Consider the following 19981-nt stretch of genomic DNA (forward strand, 5'->3'; position numbering starts at 1 on the left):
GAGAACTAATACTGGATACAGGATAAATAAGTTAAATTGGAAACAAAAACAATGAGCAGATGAAATTGGAACCAAAACATTATAAAATCGAAGCTGATAAATGGGCTCTCTCTCCCAATGGGATGACATTGGTGTCCCACCTGAGGCTGTATTTTCCATTTACTAAAGAGCTGGAGAGACAGGGCAATGATTAATATCAGAATATAGCGCTTAATCTTTTTAAAATAAAAACGTCTTTGTTTTAACCAAAATATATCACTTATAGGATAACTACGCTCTCTTACCTTTATCTGGGCTTTCAGGGCCAGAAGACGGTATTTCATTAGCAGGCCTCTCCTCAGGACTGGCAATGTTCTGCTGCTCTGTGCTGGTTATCACTGATGGCATACTGGCAGGGCTGGCTTCTGCCACGGTAGCTTTGTTGCTTTTACTGTCTGTGCCGTTATGTTGAGTTTTTACACTGTCCTTCCTGGTTGGAGATGAAGCAGATGTTTTGGGTAACCGGCTCTTCGGTATCAAGGACACATTGCTCTTTAAATGTCCCTGTTTTTTGACCTCCTGATTGTCTTTGTCAGTCAGATTAAGACTTTTGTCCCCGTGGCTTTTCTCCAGTCCATTAATGAGCTTCTCAGAGCTATTATCCTCGCCCGTTTTCCCTTTAGTGGTCTTCGACACCATCCTCGATGACGCTTTGGTGGGGGAAATTTCCCTCGACGCTGGTTTCCCCCCCTGACCTTCCTCAAAACTAGGCTTCTTAACAACTTTGACCGGAGAAGCTGTCTGTTTCAATAACACCTCTTTGGGTTTGATTTGCTTCTGAGCTTTGGAGCTGACGACTGTCCCTGACACATCAGCCACCGAGGATTTATCCGTTGTCACTTGTGACTTCAATAGAGCATCCGATGTCGACTTTTTAGGGATTCTAGACCTTGGGCTGGTGACGTCTGAAGGTCCAACGGCGGTTGCCGCAACAGCCTGGTCTTTCGAAGAAGATGACACGTCGTTTGTTTTCTTTTCGATATGTTCCCGCCGGGGTGAAGAATCACCGGAAGTGACCACTTTCGCGCCGTCTTCAGATCCCTTCCCTTTTGCCGTGACATTTTTGCCCTTGTTTCCAGTCACAGAAAGACTCTTTACTGTGGCTGGCCCACTCTCTGCTCCTACTTTGACCCTCTGCGCAGGAGCCGTGGGTTGGACCGTCCTCTGACCTCTCGACCCTGATCCGCCGGCCTGTGGCTTTGGTGTGTGACCGGGCATGTTTGAGCTTGAAGAGGTGTCATCAAGGGCAGACGCCTCCACGTCTGTCTTTGGTGAAAGTTCTGCAACTAAAGCCACATGGATGTCTGCGTCGGGCTCTGTCGTTCTGATCGTCTCATGGCTTGCTTCCTTGAGCTCTGTGTTGACGCAGTCGACACTTGGTGGTCTGAGGGGAGACGGAGAGACAGAGGCAGGGAAGAAAAGTAATTAACTTTGAGGACAAGATGGTATGACTATAATGTATAATGTGCACACACTTATAACACCACTCCTTATTAGAATCTCTAACCACATCAACCACCTTTCAGTAGTGCATACCTGAGATAAAAAAGAAACCCATTCTTATCATACTTAAAGTAAGAATGGCCTGAACAAAACAAATCAGCAGGTACTGTAATAATAAATAAATAAAAACTATTTAAACATCCAGACAAGTGTTCAAAACAATGTTCAAAGAGGAAATGCAAACTCAAGATCATTCTCAAGATTAGTGTCAAGGACAGCACCTTAAAATGTTTGACCAAAGTGATTTATATAACTTCAAAAACTGTTCAAGCTGGCCAAGCTATGCAGGCCATTGCCCTGTGGTAGTTTATGGGCTGTAAATCACTCATACTGTATTCCGTGAAATTCCAAGCATTTCTCTGGTGACTCCATGGTCTAGGGTTATCTAAAACCATTCCAATACAAAAGCGTACAGCAGAAATTAAGTGTAGCTGGCAAAAGGCTTATTTACTGTATTAAACATAATTATATTGTATTCATATAAAATGATGAATGCACCATGCCTTATCCACTATTAGTATTCAAAGGTCAAGGTACAGTATAATGAATGTACACATTAAAAGATTAAAAAGGTAAATACAGCATAAATGCTATTGAAATTATACATTGTAGTAGTACTTAATAATTGTAGTACATCTGCAATGATATGTCATCTTTAATAATGCAATAAATCCCCCCAAGGAATGTTAAGTCTAACCTATGGTGCAAACAGAAGTCATTGTTACTGTCAAATTAAAACGTACAGTATATGAATATTTCAATAACACAGTGCCATTTCAGATGAACAAAGCACTGCTCGCATTGTTCTGCTATAATACAAAAGGGCATGGGAACGCAGAGCTCAGGTTGCACTGAACCCTTCTCTCTCTTGCTCTCTCTCTCTCTCTGTCTCTCACCCACACACTCACTCTCTCCCTCAGGATAAAAGTCATTATTACAAAATAACCACAGAGAGGGAATAATGGTACTCACGGTTTCACTTCTGTCGTCGGCGAACCCTTTGAAGTTGACCCTGTTCCGTCCTCGACTTGCTGCTGACCACTTCCTGCCTCGCCGTCCCCGTCCACAAACACCCTCTTGGCAAAGACCTTCTCTGTTTGAGAAAGTTTTACACTCCTGCGCGCTGAACCTGTTCCTTCGGTGCCGAGGTCGTCCTGCAGCGCGCCCTCCTTTGAGGCCGTGCCAAGACCGGACTCTGCTGACGGGATAAAGTTTGTTTGGAAATCCCCCGAGGTCGCTGCCGTGGAGACGCCTGACTCCCAGTCACTGAACACCGGTATCTCAGAGGGGGTATCTGGGCCGTCCGCAGCACCCTGCGTAACTGAGTCCTCCTCAGGAATCACTGTGACAGGCACGGCCAGCACAGGAGGCGAGCCCGGTGTCAAGCCCTCCTCCCTCTCTTTCACTCTATTCCTGGCTTCCTCTCCCTCCCTCTCCCCCTCCTCCTCCTCCTCTCCCAGGTGTGTTTCCACCCTTATGGCTATGTGGAGTTTGACAGGAGAGGTGCTGCTGGGTACTTCCTCTCCCCGAGCTGAAGGGCTCTGCACGATGGCTGCACTTCCACCGCAGGGCTGTGTGGGTCTGGAATTTCTCCGCACAGTGTCCTCATATTCCGGCGGGGGCCGGTTAGGAATAGGAACCGAGTCGGACGAGGGACGGGAACGGGAGCCTAGAGTGACTCCTGCGTGCGCAGTGCGGTTTTCACCGACCCTGAATTTCAAAGAGGTCTTTTTGGATTCAAGGCGTATGGAGGTGAGGTTGGGTGACTTTGGGGCGTCAGACGTTGTGGGTTTGGGGATTTCAAGCGACCGCGGGGCGACCCGGTCCACCAAAGCCTCCTGGTCCTCCGAGGCGCCATCCCTGGATCCCTCCTCTCCACTCACCGGGATAGTCTCTCGCAGAGCGACCCCCTGCAGCCTCCTGCTCACCTCCTCCACCACGGCGTCCGCAAAGCCCAGCTTTGAGCTCGCGTCGGATTTCGGCAACGAGGAGGGCAGAAGATCGAGCTGGGTGGGAGTCACATTCCCAGAATTCTCCCCGTCGGCTGTGCGTACCGTGCACATGTGCAACTCCCTCACGCTGCCCCGACCGCTGCTGTCGCTGTCCGCAAACGGGAGCTCTCCCTCCTCTGCCAACAGAGAGGCCATGCTTGAAGAGCTGAGGCCGCTGCTGCCGCCATGCCGCGCCGCGTCCGTCTGGGGTCGCTCGTTTGGCCCCGGTACCTCGTTCTCTCTTCGGGTGGGAGTAGGGGTCTTCAGCCCGTCTTCCACTGAGGGCTGGGAGGCCGGGCCGCTGCCGTCTGACTGGGATGCATCGCGAGGGGGCTCCGAGTTCTGCTTGCTCTGGCTCCGCTTACTTTTGGGCTTGAATAAGCTGCTGAATCGCTCAAACACTCCTCCTTTCTTCTCATCAAAGCTCTGTGAAAAGGAAAGATGAGAGAGAGAAAGAGAGAAAAGACAGACAGAGAGAGAGAGAAAGACAGAGAGAGAGAGAGAGAGGGATACATAGTTAAATATTTAGGTGGGGAACGTGTTGTTTTTGGCTCTGCTCACAAAGAAGATCGGAACGTGGATGCTGTAAGCCGTGCTATTTAACAATAACATATATTTTGAGCAAGATGTCTCTGTAGAGATCAACTCCTTTTCACAAGCAAGATTCCTCAAATTGTTAAGTCTTTACATGAAGTCAAACACACCTCAAGCCGACTCCCCAGTACAAAAACAACCCTTGAGGAAAATGATTAGACAGGAGCACCAAAGACGGTGTCTAGGGGGGATATAACATTTCACTGATACCCAGCTCAAGAGTCAAACTACCACAGGCATTCAGCCACACCAACAGAACAAAATAAAGACCATTAAGAACGATATTTGTCTATGGAGGCAAATAGACAGTAGTCGTTTAGGAATGTGTTCTGAAGTGACCTGCCTGGTTAAATAATGGTTAAAAAACTAAGAAAAAAAGGAACAGCAGCAAATTCCAAATGCCGGTATTTATTGTATGCTCTATGCTGGCATGGCAAGTTGAGGTTTTGTATTTACAAATCAATCTAACTATTATAAACAAGGACATTTAACTACATAAATTGTGGTTAAATGTCACACATCTATGCCACATGATACTACATTCTTTAGCATATGTCACCTGGTGGTATCAGTCACACAGGTCTCGAGACGTTAAAGAGGCTTACAATTACAAACAGTGGACACAGCCAGCCAACACTGCCTCTCTTAACACAAAGGTGGAAAAACACATTGTTTGCATGTTAGAATTTCAATAAACTCCTGTCTTTCTGTTCTCACAATGTACCGAACACAAGTTTGAAGCTAATGGCACAGGACACCACGTAATAAACAAGACGCTACATACCATTTTATATATTGATGTAATTACACCTGTTGAATTACTGTGGAGTGTTATCCAAGTGCATCCGCAGACCGTGAGAATGGCAGGCGAAACAAGTTAATGGTTATCGGCTTCAGATTGCCCCTTAGACTTGGATAAACGTCATAAAGTTAAGAATGTGAAAACCCAGTGTCCAGCTTACATATTAAAACAATTAATTAGAATAATAGCCGGAACTTCTCCCACATAATGACGTGTAGAAATATCTTCCGTCTACCTGTGTGTGTGTGTGTGTGTGTGTGTGTGTGTGTGTGTGTGTGTGTGTGTGTGTGTGTGTGTGTGTGTGTGTGTGTGTGTGTGTGTGTGTGTGTGTGTGTGTGTGTGTGTGTGTGTGTGTGTGTGTGTGTGTGCAGTGCTAATGGACCTGCGGTGAACAAAGTGCCTGACTTCAGGGCATGCCTCCATTTGCATCACAGCGACAGTGAGGGGAATATTGTGAAAGAGCTTCACTATGCCAAACAAACCACATGAAAGCCAGTTAAAACTCATGGGCGTGGATGAACATGCCATGCCTCACCCTTTCTCATAATGATAAATGAGAGCACGAGAGCAAGTCCAGACCATGCATTACCTACTATACTGTATGTGAAATGTGAGATGAGGATAAATAAACATCTAATTTAAATTCAGCACTATACAGGAAACAGTTTCTTATGTGTCTATTACTTGCACAAGAGACAAGAGTGTGAGGTACTCAGTATTTATTTAAAAATAAATAAATAGCACACACCCTATAAATCTATATTTTATATTGTTTTGTTTTTATAATGTTTCTATAATTTCCTCCCCTTTTTTGTGATGTGACAAATAAAGTTGAAGTTGAAGAGGTGATGTATTGCCAGAACTCATTATTATTATGACTAGATTAATTGGAATGTTATTAATTTGATAACATTAATGCATACACTTTCCACTTTTTCTAATAAGCCTTTTCACCCATTCGCCTTTAAGGAAAAGTGATATTTGAGGGTGCGTTCGGAAATGGGCACCGGGTGCGCACTCGCCTATTAGTTTGTATTGGCCAGTGCGCTCAGTGCTTTATTTCCGATTAAATAAGATAAGATAAGATAAACCTTTATTGATCCCAGAGGGAAAGTTCAGGTGTCATAGCAGCAACAGCAGTAGGAATGAAACACAGGAGAGATACAGGCGAGAGTAAGAGTCAAGTGCCAAACCAAGGTAGATAAGATAAGAATAAAAATACTCAATAGACATCTGCCTTGGGTCTTTGAATGACTTAGTTATCATAGGTACAATCTATCAATAAACGTACATCAGTGAATGCTCTTTAGTTAAAAACACCTGTACCCACTACCCAGACTGAAAACCAGTTTTCCTGCAAACATGGATGTCTGTGCCTACAGGTCATTCTTCTGTCATGAGTTATAATATGCATGAAACCCTTGTTTCAACACTGTTCACCGCTCCCCTCGGGTTCCCAGCGGTCAGAATACGTTACTACTGAGCAAACAACAGGTGAAGACAGGTTGTGGCCAGCCCTTCCAGTTCATCTCTAAACAGATCAAACAACTGAACACAATAACGGCTGGCGCCCAACTCAGTGTAGTTGTGAATTTACTGCACTAGGCTAGCCCATTCGAAGCAGGCCGATTCTGGACCAGTGTTGACAGTTTTTGCGAGAGAAATACGCAACCAGCTCTATGGAAACAAGCCCAAAAGAAGCAACTATAGGCCACATGAGCACTTTAAACCTATATGCATCGGCTATTTGAAAATAACGAAAAACGAAAATTATTGGTAGTTGCAACCCGCAACTACCAATAATTTACAAGCAACTTTACAGAAAAACAAGCCCAAAGTCGCTTATTATAAGCAGACATAGCAACACTGCACACCAAAATAGCCGATCTACATTGCTCATTGTGACACACTGTGAGCTTGTAGATCGTCTAAAATCAGGCAACAGACCCACTAAAGTGTGAACCGGATGAGTTCGCAAGATATGTAAACCGCAGATAGACATGCACACATAGACACAGATATTCTGTAAATGTATAGGTAGATGATGTGTCATACCTTCAAGACATTTTGATTCATTTGGACTTCCTGTTTGTGAGAACACAATTCAGATAAACTTAACAGAATAAAAATCCATAAATGTGTCTCACACACTAATTATCAAACAGTGCTTCTTCTGTTTGCACCGCATACACATAATGTATTAACGGTCGCCTATTGTCCCTTTGTGCCTAAAGCCTCAGTGTTTGTTCTGTACAGTAGGCCTAGTTATTCAGCGCTGACATTTGTTGAGTACAGGAGGAGACACGGTGCCATGTTGCTCACTTCCTAATAAGTCAGTTGTTCATTCTCTAATATCAGGTGCCGGGGTATTAAAACACACGCACACACATAAAGTACACACGCGTACAGTAACTGATAGACAATCAGTGGTTACTATTTAATACAAAAATGTTAATAATTAACGCGCGCGCGCACACACACACACAGGTTAACAATGTTAAATTCCTGATATTTCCCATGTTGAATAAGTAAAGACCCTACAACCCTCCTGTCTCTGACACTATTAATTAACTATAGAAGGACAGCTGGTTTGACAAGTATGAGAAAGCACAGAGATAATTATCTCCTTTAGTTTATATTGTCTCGCCTACACACTGTATGCCATATTACTGTATGACATCTTATCTTAAAAGGTGAATGCCACTGAATTCAAGATCTCCACCCATTTATTTGTAAAGATTGGTTTGTATAAAATGAACTTAGGCCTAATTTCAATTGTAGCTTATTGTGTATTATTACTCATATTACTTATTTAGTAGAGACATTAAGGGAGTCACGTCATGCTGTTTATTACATTTCCATCCAAGGAAGTAGTAATGAAGACACTAAAGTTGCACTCTAGTGCCTACCAATGGACTGACACTGCACTACAACAACAGGCAGCATTGCCTACAGAAAACACACTTAAATGAACTGACTATGGCAGATTTATGACTGTGAGAAATATTTCATGAGCTCTAGGTATCCGGCTGAAATGTTAAAGTTTAATTGAAAACATGGCTATGAATTCAGTTACGGTATTTCCATTTGTCATGGAAGTAGCCAGCTAACTCAAGCCATGTTAGCAACTTTTAACACATTTATTTACCAAATACTTTAATTCGGGAGGGGAGGCATTGAGCCTGAATATCCTGCTTGGCTTTTACACAGAGGGGAAAGACCATATGCACTTTCACATGGAATAGTTTTCAGTGATATTATGGATTTCAATTCTGAAGTGCCAATTATCCAGTAATTAGTATTATTTACAGAGTAATAATTATTATATGGCTATGGTAGGTATATTGAAAGGTTATTTTTGTTTAGTTTATTGTCATGGTATAGCTCTTTCTTCAACTTGTGTTGTTTTTAAATGTGCTTTATAAATAAATTGACTTAACTAGACTTGAAGTATGATAGTTATGCATAATTGTCGTGGGAATTGTGAATAGTGGTGTGCTATGAATGTGTGCTGAAATTTACTCTCATGGTGAACGTGTGCAATATTTCTGTTTCGGAGTGGCTACAGTACAAAAGGGATCATGACAATCTGACTCTACAAAATGGCTGTTATAATCTGTAAAAAAATATATATAAAAACAAAACAAAAGCAAAACACAATTTCAGCTACTTCTGAGAATAAGAGACGTACTTACTTAATTATTCAGAAATATGTTTTAAACAAAGACTATGCAACACAATTAAATACTGTCTTTTTGTCAGACAGTGGAGATGATGGATACTGATAATATTAAATTACAGTAATTAATAATTTGATCATTGCATATTATAGAGATTGTGCAGGCAAAGAAATCCTAACATTATGGACCATGATCTGATTAGATTACTGAGTTTGAGTATTCAAGTGTAAGAGTATCCTAGAGTAAGAGTATTCTTACTGCATATTATTATGTAATTTGGAAACCTGTCCAGGAGTGCCCTTGAAAAAGAAGAAGGAAGAAGTCCCTGATTATTATGAACAAGGAAACATACTTGACCTTTATGAATGCAGAGGAGTTAAAGTTACCTTGAAGAACCTGGAGGGTGAGGTGGGTCTGGGCAGCTGAGCCATGTCGAAGCTGGTCACAGAGTTGGTCTCAGCGTCGGATTCTATCCTGTAACTGCACTCCGTGGACACGCTGATCTGGTCATAGCTCCTGGGCAGAGACACAGGGAGAGAGAGGAACAGAGTGACAGGATGAGGGGGTGGGGTGGAAGGAAAAGGGAAAGGGGGCTTTTTACATCCCGCTGCGCTCAACAACAGCTTTTGTTGTCCCCAGGCTCCAACTGTACAGTTAATGTTACATGATATCAAAACCTCTCTCACAGTCACGAGACAATATAATTGAGCTGTTTGACATAAGCGAGTCTATTACTTTGTACAGTACATCAGTGGTTCTCAAACTTTTGAATTTCAAGGACCCCCATAACTCATGTAGTTTACACATGGAACCAAATAGACCCGGTCCATTTGTACACTCTGAGAGTTGCAGAGCTGTAAGGGTCCATTTGGAACCCCTCAAGGCCTGAACCCTATTTTAAGTACCACTGGTAAACAAAACTGAAACATACATACAAGGTACATTGTGTACCTTATGTACAGTACATTTGTTGCAGTGGTGTAAACTACAGTAACTAAGTACATTTACTCAAGTACTGTACTTAAGTACAATTTTGAGGTATTTTTACTTTAGTGGAGTATTTCCAATTTTCTATACTTTTACTTCACTACATCTCTGAGGAAAATATTGTACTTTCACTCCACAACAATTATTTGAAAACTTAAGCTACTTTTTAGATTCAGATTTTGATTACTAAACATTTAACCAAAATATATCTGCTATTTTCAAAAGATTTTTTTTTGAAATGGGACAATCTGCATTTACTTTAGGTACTACTACATTGTGGTATACTCAAGTAAAACATTTGGGTACTTCTTCCTCCACTGATTTGTTGTCATTTACTGTATGTTGCTCCCACACTGTGAGCGCACGCAACAACCCAAACAGTAACCCGCTCCGCCTTTTCAAATTGGGTGTGTAAGTCTGTCTGCTAGTAGAGTCAAAAATGGAGGTTCCGTGACCATCCTTTGGCAAGTAAGGTTTGACGATTGATTTGACCTCTATGGACCCTTTAGAAAAGATTTAGCCCCCAGGTCCCTCCCAAAAATCCTGGCATTTTTTGCTAGACAGCCAAATTCAAAATGGCGCCCGGCGCCATCTCTAAAAATTAACTTTTGATCTGAATGACCTAGAATCATGTATGAAGGCACTTTTCCATACAAGTCAACCATGAGGATTCCAAATCTGACACAATTTTAATTGTAAGACCTTGTTTTGACTCCGAAATTCAAGATGGCCGACATCCAGTAGAGTAAAAACTTATACCCAGGGGGCAAAGGGGGGTATGCTGCATTTGTCCTGCCATAAAAGGTTGGCCACCAGAAATAATATCTATGACCCAGTAGGATCACAACCTATATGGACAACCCGGTCACCTTGCTGCTGGAAATCCAATATGGCCGCCTCAATATTATCAGAAAATAGCTTTGGCAATAACTTTTGAACCAGATGGGCTAGAAATAAAAACTTGGTGTCTATTTCATGGTTTCAGAGCATGAGAAACTCAATGGAATACTTATCTTTATGATTGGGTGTGTCTGGACCTTTCATTTGCATATTTCCAAGATGGACGCCACTCGAAAATGAGTTTTACTATGACTTTTACAGCAAAAAGTCTGCTTTTTAAGCAATATGAACACATTTGGTCAGTTTGAGCTTTAATTTATATGTTGTCAATATGGCTGCAGTCATAAATAATGTATGGTATTACATTTCCCCTCAGATTTATTGATTTATAGATCTATAGTTGTGGGGATGATTGCAGAGAAAATCGGAGAAAAAGCCCACAACGTATCTTATGTATCATTTTAATAAACTAAATACAATATAAACCGACACATGCACACTCCAAGACTTGCCATAAACTTCAACTTTAGGGCTATACAAATTAACATAGTGGTATGCATTCAAGTAACATAACAAAAGATAGACTACTTAGTGACAAATAGAGTAAAGGCGGAATTGAGGTTGCCTACAAAAGGTTCATTTTGACCTCTATGGTGCTGTCTTGCCTGCTTCTAAAGCCAATGATACTATGGTACAATGCTATTCACTGTCACTGTTGTCATGTGTTGCACTGATCCTGCTGCATCGTGTCTCCAGTCCCTGGCAACGGCATCCTAAGTAGCATGGAATTGCCTTCTTTGCACGGGAACAGTTTTTTTTGGCAGCCTTTGATACAGCTGCATGATATTGCCTTGTTCATTGACACAGGCCAGGCTGGCTCGGTAGATGCAAGGGGGACTGCATTGCTAGCACTGAGAGACAGCTCTTCTCAGGTGCAGGTCAAAGGCATTCTCTGTCGGGGGCAGCAGCTTTAAGACTACACTCTAAGCTTACTCAGGTCAAAATCCTCCTGGTGGTCCTCTTTGGATGTACATACAGCAATTGTGAGGTCTCGTGCCGGATTTATGGACGTCATCTGAGAGGGAATCATAAGAGTTTTCACCAAACTCCTCAAGTGCAGAGATCCAGACGCATGATGGCCTTGAACCATGCCTTCTTCCCAGTGAAGAAGGGATAGCTGGTGGTACAGTATCTCTGCCACTTAAACTATGGATAAAGGGCAGGGCACGACACTGTGCGAGCCCCAGTGCTGATACCATTTGATGGAGAGGAAGGTATGAATTTTGCTCTGTTCTCACCCACAGCTCTGGAAGGCATCTGAGATGGGTTGCTGCATAGTAAAGGCACATGATGATGTTGTCTGTGTCATTGGCATGGATGAGAACTCTGTCAACTTTGTCATTCTGGACGCTGTACAGGGTGTGGAGTATTATTCTTGTATCAGCCTCCTGTTGTGTGGATTCTAGTGCAGGGACATCTTCAATAGACCCCTCATTGATCACCACACTCCTTGTCTCTTCTTTAACCCCCCCACCCAGGTAAAGATGTGTTGGACCAAGGGCCGCCTTAAGTTTCTCATTTTCACACCATTCGTCACAGAGGAAACTCAATAGGTTTGCCTTGTTAGCTGACACAGCAAAAAACTCCTGAGGATCTGGAGCTGTGTAATGCATACTGACTTCATATTCTTTGGCAGGTTTTGGTCAAGCATATCTGTGTTCTTGCTCAGCTGTCTTAAGACTAGGTCCACTGTACCGGTCAAAACAGAAGTGAATGATCTCTGTGCCAGCAGGCACATCATTCTACAGCAGACGTTGGTATCGTTCAGCGATTGTTCCAAATGCTTCACCTTTCAGGAACGACCAATGGCGCATGGCATACATGGCATCAATAACTACTGCTGTTTTTATGTCTTCTGTAGGCAGGTCAGGGATGCATGCAACTTTGGTCTCCTCTTTCAGGACCTTAACAAGGCTTGCCTTGGTACCTGTTCTCATCCTGCCATCTTCCTGGAAGAGGGAAGGGGGGAAGTCACTGCACTCGTGGTTGCCTATAAAGACAAGGTTGAGTTCTCCACCACTGGCTATGATTTGGGTCATGCGCAGGAGGGCAGTAATTTCATTGCTCTTGCCAGGTGCTGAGGTTTTCCCCTTAGATATTTTAGATGATGTGTTTTGAGTGTAGAAAGTGTTAAGCTTCATTATGCTTGTCTTCTTCTGTTCACTGGACAGTGACTCACACAGTGCCTTCAGTGCCTCCCAGTTCTTTCACACTCATCAAGTCGTCCTTGACTGTGGAATCAGCACACTGTCCTGTAGATATGTTGATCATGGGTTAGTCTCCACTGCTGCCATGACCTTGACTACCATCTCTGTGTCCCGGATTACACGACTCTGACCAGACTCATGGTGTGGGTCTGCCATATTGACAACATATAAATTAAAGCTCAAACTGACCAAATGTGTTCATATTGCTTAAAAAGCAGACTTGTTGCCATAACAGTCAGCTGTCACTGTAAAAGTCATAGTAAAACTCATTTTCGCGTGGCGTCCATCTTGGAAATATGCAAATGAAAGGTCCAGACACACCCAATCATAAAGATAAGTATTCCATTGAGTTTCTCATGCTCTGAAACCATGAAATAGACACCAAGTTTTTATTTCTAGCCCATCTGGTTCAAAAGTTATTGCCAAAGCTACTTTCTGATAATATTGAGGCGGCCATATTGGATTTCCAGCAGCAAGGTGACCGGGTTGTCCATATAGGTTGTGATCCTACTGGGTCATAGATATTATTTCTGGTGGCCAACCTTTTATGGCAGGGCAAATGCAGCATACCCCCCTTTGCCCCCTGGGTATAAGTTTTTACTCTACTGGATGTCGGCCATCTTGAATTTCGGAGTCAAAACAAGGTCTTACAATTAAAATTGCGTCAGATTTGGAATCCTCATGGTTGACTTGTATGGAAAAGTGCCTTCATACATGATTCTAGGTCATTCAGATCAAAAGTTAATTTTTAGAGATGGCGCCGGGCGCCATTTTGAATTTGGCTGTCTAGCAAAAAATGCCAGGATTTTTGGGAGGGACCTGGGGGCTAAATCTTTTCTAAAGGGTCCATAGAGGTCAAATCAATCGTCAAACCTTACTTGCCAAAGGATGGTCACGGAACCTCCATTTTTGACTCTACTATGCCCTCCCCATACCGTGACACTGGTCAGACGACATTCACTGACACTGCAGTGCAGTAAACCATGAGTAACGCCTATGTGCTGCGTAGTTAGAATGTCAACGAGCATTCTGAGACACGAGTGTGACATGATGATGTCCCTGCTTTTCAACAGGGGCGGGTTTCCTCACCTTTGTGGTCGAAAGTATTCATTAGGCCAGCACTCCCAGGCCATTTTCGTTAAATAATCATAGTGACATGCTCAGTGCAAAGATAAAGCAAATGGCATTCCATGCAGTTCACTTTGGAGCGTGCTGAATGTGAACTATAAGGAATGCTGTAGGCCTACTATAGCAGGTGACGTCGTGCGGCACCTAAAACTAATTATAGGCTTACCTAAATGATAAAACCTTGTGTTTATAGTTACAGCAAAGGGACCGGGCGCAAGACTATATCTTCGAAAATCTTGACAATATCTTTGGTTTGACGTCATTAGAGGTACCAAAGCAGAAAGCATCCCAATGCACCAAATCCATGCAAAATGATTGTGATAATGACTAGAATTACACTGAGTTTGAATTGCAATGATTAATGTGGAGCTGGTGAGGGTTGTCAACTGTTGGCATTTATATTAGGTACGAATCTTACATTATTCCTTAGTGTTAACCACATGAACCCTAGCGCCCCAATTCTGGGCAACGTCATAATAGTCTAACATTCAGCGAAGACAGTTGAACATTCGGTGAAAGTAGCAGATCTACAAGCTCACAACGTGTCGCATTCCGACATGTTGTGACGCATTGTGAAAATAGCCGACCTACGGATATTTTTAAGAGAATTGGTGTAAAGGGAAAAAAGGGGTAAAGTTTCCTGGGGGACCATGGTCAACAGTATAGGGTTAACTTAATATAAAATACTCCTAACCCATATCACTTAACATAGACATTATTTTGTGTAATACTTTGTTTCCCCACAAGGGGGTAGAAGCACATTACTTTTCCAGTCATGAGCAGTGAGCACACTAATGACTCAGTAATTAAGTCAATTCAGTATACAGGAGGTACTGCTATGCATCATTTGGGCGCCAATACTTTGAAGCCAGGCTGCATTGTTGATGACTGATTGGAATCTATATAGAGTATATATGGAGGGTAAAGAAAAGACTGAATGCTATGGCTCCATGTGTGACATTCATTTTATATATGAATATAATGTTAACATACTGTTCTTATTTACTGTACATCCTCAGCATATGTTGCTATACAGAACATGAGATGTTTGTATAAACAACAGCTTTCAGTCTGAGAGTAAACAAAAAATGATAAGAGCGTTAAGGGATTGGTGTTAATTTACGAGGACACATGCATGGATGTTTTTGATTAGGAACTGTTCCCCTGTTTCCAGAGTTATGTGATGCTTGCAGAACTGAGGAGGAATTGAGGAGTGGCCTAGACTGCTATCAGATGTTCGATATGTTTACATTGCTTAGCCTACATTCTTTCTCAAAGCGATGGGATGAACCACGCCTGACCTCTCATAATTCACCCCTGATGTCCTTAACGTTTTGGTTCAGTAAAGAGAACCAATCATCCTCTATGCTAGAGTGATCTATTGCACAAGCTAGTACAAACGTGCATATCAAACAAAGACTGACACCCTTTGACATGCTGGGTCTGTGTGTGTGTGTGTGTGTGTGTGTGTGTGTGTGTGTGTGTGTGTGTGTGTGTGTGTGTGTGTGTGTGTGTGTGTGTGTGTGTGTGTGTGTGTGTGTGTGTGTGTGTGTGTGCGCACGTACGTGTGCGTGTGTTCGGATGGGTGCATCCCAATTTTGAGTATGTCATTGTAGGCGAACATTTAAAAAACAAAATCAGAACTTTTGAAACATTTTCAAAAACATTAATAAGCTAAAGAAACCGAGCTTGCAGACTGGCTATTTTCGCTGTTTGTAGTACAACGAAATATATACAGTAGGGCTTAAGTGGTTAAATGGAAAACAGTTCTGCTGTCTACCCCTGAAGTCCAAACGGGGCGTTTATGCCTCCTGCTCCTGCTTGGCAAACAATTCCTCTTGCAAAACAAAGACTTGGGCATTAGTCGCAGAGGATCAAAAAGGATTTTGAAGCAAACTGAACAAGAAGCAACCTATGCCTTGTTTAGCCAAGACATATTCAGGCCTATTCTTTGCACTGCTAGACTGCTACTGGGTCACTGCCTTTTGAGCAATCCTATTGTGGATTTAGATCCTACTAATACCCTTAATGTATCTTTTACCATTAATTGGGTTGTTAATCATATTTGGAGACATTGGTTAAAGCAGCAATCTGTATGTTTTATATTATGTCCAAACTAGTAGACCAAACATCTGCTACTTAGCCAAGAATGCTTCTCCGCTTGGCCACGGGAGATGTTGCGCTTATGAGTTCAACGCATGCTAAAATATACTTGTCAACCAAAAGGTGTGAACCAGTAGGTCTCGACACTGCAGATGTTACTACATATTGTAGTGTCTATGTAGTAACTGTAGTAATACTCATTGAAAGTTCAATGAATAGTTCAAATTGTGTTTTGAAAGGTGACAAAACAAGTCGAGCCATTTGAGACAGGAAGGATGTCAGGTGCTTTGTGATGGGAAGGTAAAAGTAACCGGATGCATTCTGCCGTAGGAACATACCTGACCCTAACCTTTGACCTTAGGGTCAGATATGCGGATTATGCGGATTTACCTGCCGTGGTTACTGGTTTCACCTGAGGTGGTTTTTAACCATGTGAAATATGTGGGGTTTTATTACCTTTCCATGTTGCACAAACTGGTCTTTGAAACAGCACATTAAGAACACTGTACCTGCTACTTTTTATTTGAACCCAGCCTCATGGCAGCACGTCATGCACACACCTGCATACGATGCTAATGTTTCTAAAATGCACATACCTATGTATAATAATATCCACAATAATTGGGGCGTTTTTTTTGTTGTCGTCACTGTATATTTGCACATACGTGACATTTGTCCTCTGCATTTTACCCATCCAGTGAACAGCCGTTGGTTGTATATCTGCTATTCAAAAATAGCAGATATACAAGCTCATAGTGCGGCACCGAGTGCCGCGCGCTATGAGCTTGTAGATCTGCTATTTTTGAAAAATCTTGAAAATGTGTGCAAATCTTTGAATATATTTTTAAAGTGAACATTTGTAACTCAAATCTTTGCTTCTGGGGGTCCCTGAAACAAAAAATATTTTACAAATGTTCGGTTTAAGACAAGTCTAAGACATAAATTTAAAGATTTAAAAAATGTTCACGATTTAAAAAAAATAGCAGATCTGCAACTGCAAGCTCATAGTAGAGCTTTAAACATCATGTACCCTCTATCACATACAGTATCTGTACTAGGGCTGTGAATAGTCTTGCTTTCTCACGATTCGATTCCGATTCTTGGGGTAAAATCGAAATTTCAGTCATATTGTTTTCATCTGGACTTTAACAACCACGTGTAGCCTAGTTATTTCTAACAGCTCAAACAAAAAAGTATATAATACCAGAGAGGGTTGTGTAAAAATTCTTGGCTTTGATGGAATCTTAGATTAGGTGTAGTTCTATTTGATGCAGAAACACAACATAATTGCTTTGATGCAAGTAACATTAACGAGTGTCAACGAGTGTCAGCTGGACAGTGACACACACACCTCAACTGTGCTGAATTGAAAACGACTGGAGTTAGTTTAAAAAACGAGCGTCAGCTGGACAGTGACACACACACCTCGGCTGTGCTGAACTGAAAACGACTGGAGTTAGTTTAAAAAAAGCCGTTGAATATGACTGAAGACATGATAATGTTTACTGTGATTATGGTAAGCTTACATTTCATATCACAAACACCATAGAATAAAAACTACATTTTTGGAAATTGTGAATCTATTTTGAATCGTTGATAATAAGAATCGCAATTCTTACATGAATCGATTTTTTCCTACACCCCTTATCTGTACATGTATGTACCTTTATTTGTTTTATTTAACCCATTTCTAACTCTTTCCCTTCTGCTCTCACTCTAACTCTATCCTCTCTCTTCTCACGGAAATAGTACAAAATGATGCGTGCACACAAAAAAAAGAAAAAGATCACTTACACCTGTAAACCTGTGATGTGACGAATAAAAGCTGATTCTGATTCTGAAGTAAAGGCAGAGGAACTAAACCAGCTGTGACTTGCCTTTTTCACTGTTAAGCCACAAACAAAATCTCTGTTGTTCCAAGTACATGACGTGTGCTTTTACTTGGGAATATTTACTGTTTGCCTGTCTCTGATACTGCATAGCAACTGAATGTCTGTATAAGCTACACATATGTGTATTGTTTTGCCTGAGGGTTTCTATAGGGTGTCTATAGTAAGGTGTGATGTATGAGTTTATGTCTGGATTTCTTAATAACTCCATTTACTGATGCCATAATGAAAGACAGCGCCCGTTTGAAATGGATTGATTTGTTTTTTTTGTGTACATTAAACCATAAGCAATTAAGCATCAGCTAAATCTTGTAAAAGAGTTCACTTTGATAAGCTTAGCCTAAAAGAAAGTCTGCAACAGCCCACCCACAGTGAACCAGAGAGATGCTGTCATTATCTGTAAGTTATGATGACACAAAGCAGGATAACACACAAATGCATTCACACCAAATATATATTCATAATATTACCGTCAGTAACATCCTCCTATAATTCCACAAACCTCTGTAGTGGTGGTGAGCCCAAAACTTTCTGCCCGGTTCTCCTCAGTGGCTGGAGCAATTGATCTGCATTTGCACACAGCCATTGACCATTACCATGTGCACGGAACTGCAAAGCCCGTTTTTCGATTTCACCAAATCTCAGCTGTCTACTAGCGTTTTTGTGTAAAAGAATGTCGCCCTGGTTGCGGCTGCCCAGCTGTGGGATGGCCCCGCAAGCTATGGGACGAACTGCCTCCCAGGTTGCCAGATCATGTGCGCATATCACCCCACGGGTATGGACTAGTTCAATATAATCTAATTATTGTCATTTTTACCTGAATGTATTTGAATTACTTCATTATTTACTTACAGCCACTCTTACTTACTAACCTTTATCCCAGGCAGGGTCAGGGGAAGCAACAGAATGATAATCCCCCCGTATTCATTGTTTAAATTATAATTAATAGTAATCCTTCAAAAAAAGATCAACGGGTGGAAACAAAACTGTTTATTTTCAGGATTCAAATTCAAAAATAGCAAAAGCAGCAAAACAAGAGCAAAACAAGCTCAAAACGCGTCGCTTTGCACAGCGTTTCGAGCTTGTGGATCTGCTACTTTTGTGTGACGCTGTAGTATGATCAAGTAGGGCGTTAATCTACGAAAAAGTTAAAATATATCCATATTTTCTGGAGGTTTCTGCCCGACAGCAACAATATACTGTATATGTAGCTTCACAATATCAATATTGCCCACCAGTAATTCATGTTTAAATTGATATGAATGAATCTGCTGACACTATTGACTATCGAGTTGGCACAAAAAGACGAAATGAACAGGCACATGGGTGTAAACAACTCAATTACCTGCAACCATCCCTTACTGTACATGAACATAATCAACCTCAAATCTCCAGCCAAATTAAAGCTTGGCTCTGCCAAGCTAAAGTCATGCCAGCACCAATCAAAGTTATCGGCACAGACAAATCACTTGCTGCACACAGCTCCAAACCGGCAAACAAAGCAAATAAGCTTATCCAGGGAGCCAATTCACCCTGTGCTGTGGACCCGTGGAGCTACTGAATACATTGAAACAAGGCATGGATGCAAGTCAACAACTGACTCACCCACTGTTAGAACTTATGAGGGCTGCTATGACTCATGGGTGGCTGTTGATGAAAGATAGCTTGTTCCTAAGGCAGACTCCACAAACACACTTCAGGAGGGCAGTGGCTTACTCCTAATGTACACTTTGTACAAAGTGTGTCGCTCGCCGAAGATGTCCTCTAAAAGGGGGGTTATATTAAGACTTGAATGTCCTCAATCTCAACTGTCAAACTGTTGTTTTGTATGCACAATGATTAAATGCAATAAAAAAATAAAGAAACTAGAAAAAGTGCTCCTCGAAGCACAGGTCTCCCCCAGGTGGTGGCGCTATAACAGGCCCATGTGAATAATTTGGGGCAGAGGTTCGGAATTGGCATCCAGGGAGTGTGTGTGCAAAGTTTCGCTGCGATCAGGCCGACGGTGCCGGAGATTAGCTGTTCAGACAGAAGGACGGAAGGACAGGGTGCAAAACATACTCTCTTGCCAAGTCTTCGGCCTGGCGGAGACAAAAAAAAACATGCATACAGTATGGCGTGGCTCTGCAGGAGGCTAGCCCTCAATACGCATTTGTGT

General features: G+C 42.1%; 1 protein-coding gene across 3 annotated transcripts in view; it reads right to left on the reverse strand.

Moving 5' to 3' along the window:
* crybg1a (crystallin beta-gamma domain containing 1a) overlaps positions 1 to 19981 on the reverse strand; it is a 64130-nt gene that overhangs the window by 23511 nt on the left and 20638 nt on the right. For 2 of the 3 annotated variants that reach the window (XM_084044229.1, XM_084044227.1), the window contains exons 2-4: positions 8996 to 9125; positions 2515 to 3959; positions 285 to 1423 (exon numbers count right to left, since the gene is read on the reverse strand). In XM_084044229.1, coding sequence (XP_083900355.1) covers positions 285 to 1423; positions 2515 to 3959; positions 8996 to 9125 — 2714 coding nt within the window. Of the gene's footprint in view, positions 1 to 284; positions 1424 to 2514; positions 3960 to 4911; positions 5143 to 8995; positions 9126 to 19981 lie in introns of those variants that run through there. The other variant, XM_084044228.1, reaches the window with a different exon arrangement.

This window comes from Gymnoscopelus microlampas (assembly GCF_963454915.1).
Source record: "Gymnoscopelus microlampas genome assembly, chromosome: 20".
Taxonomy (NCBI): Eukaryota; Metazoa; Chordata; class Actinopteri; order Myctophiformes; family Myctophidae; genus Gymnoscopelus; species Gymnoscopelus microlampas.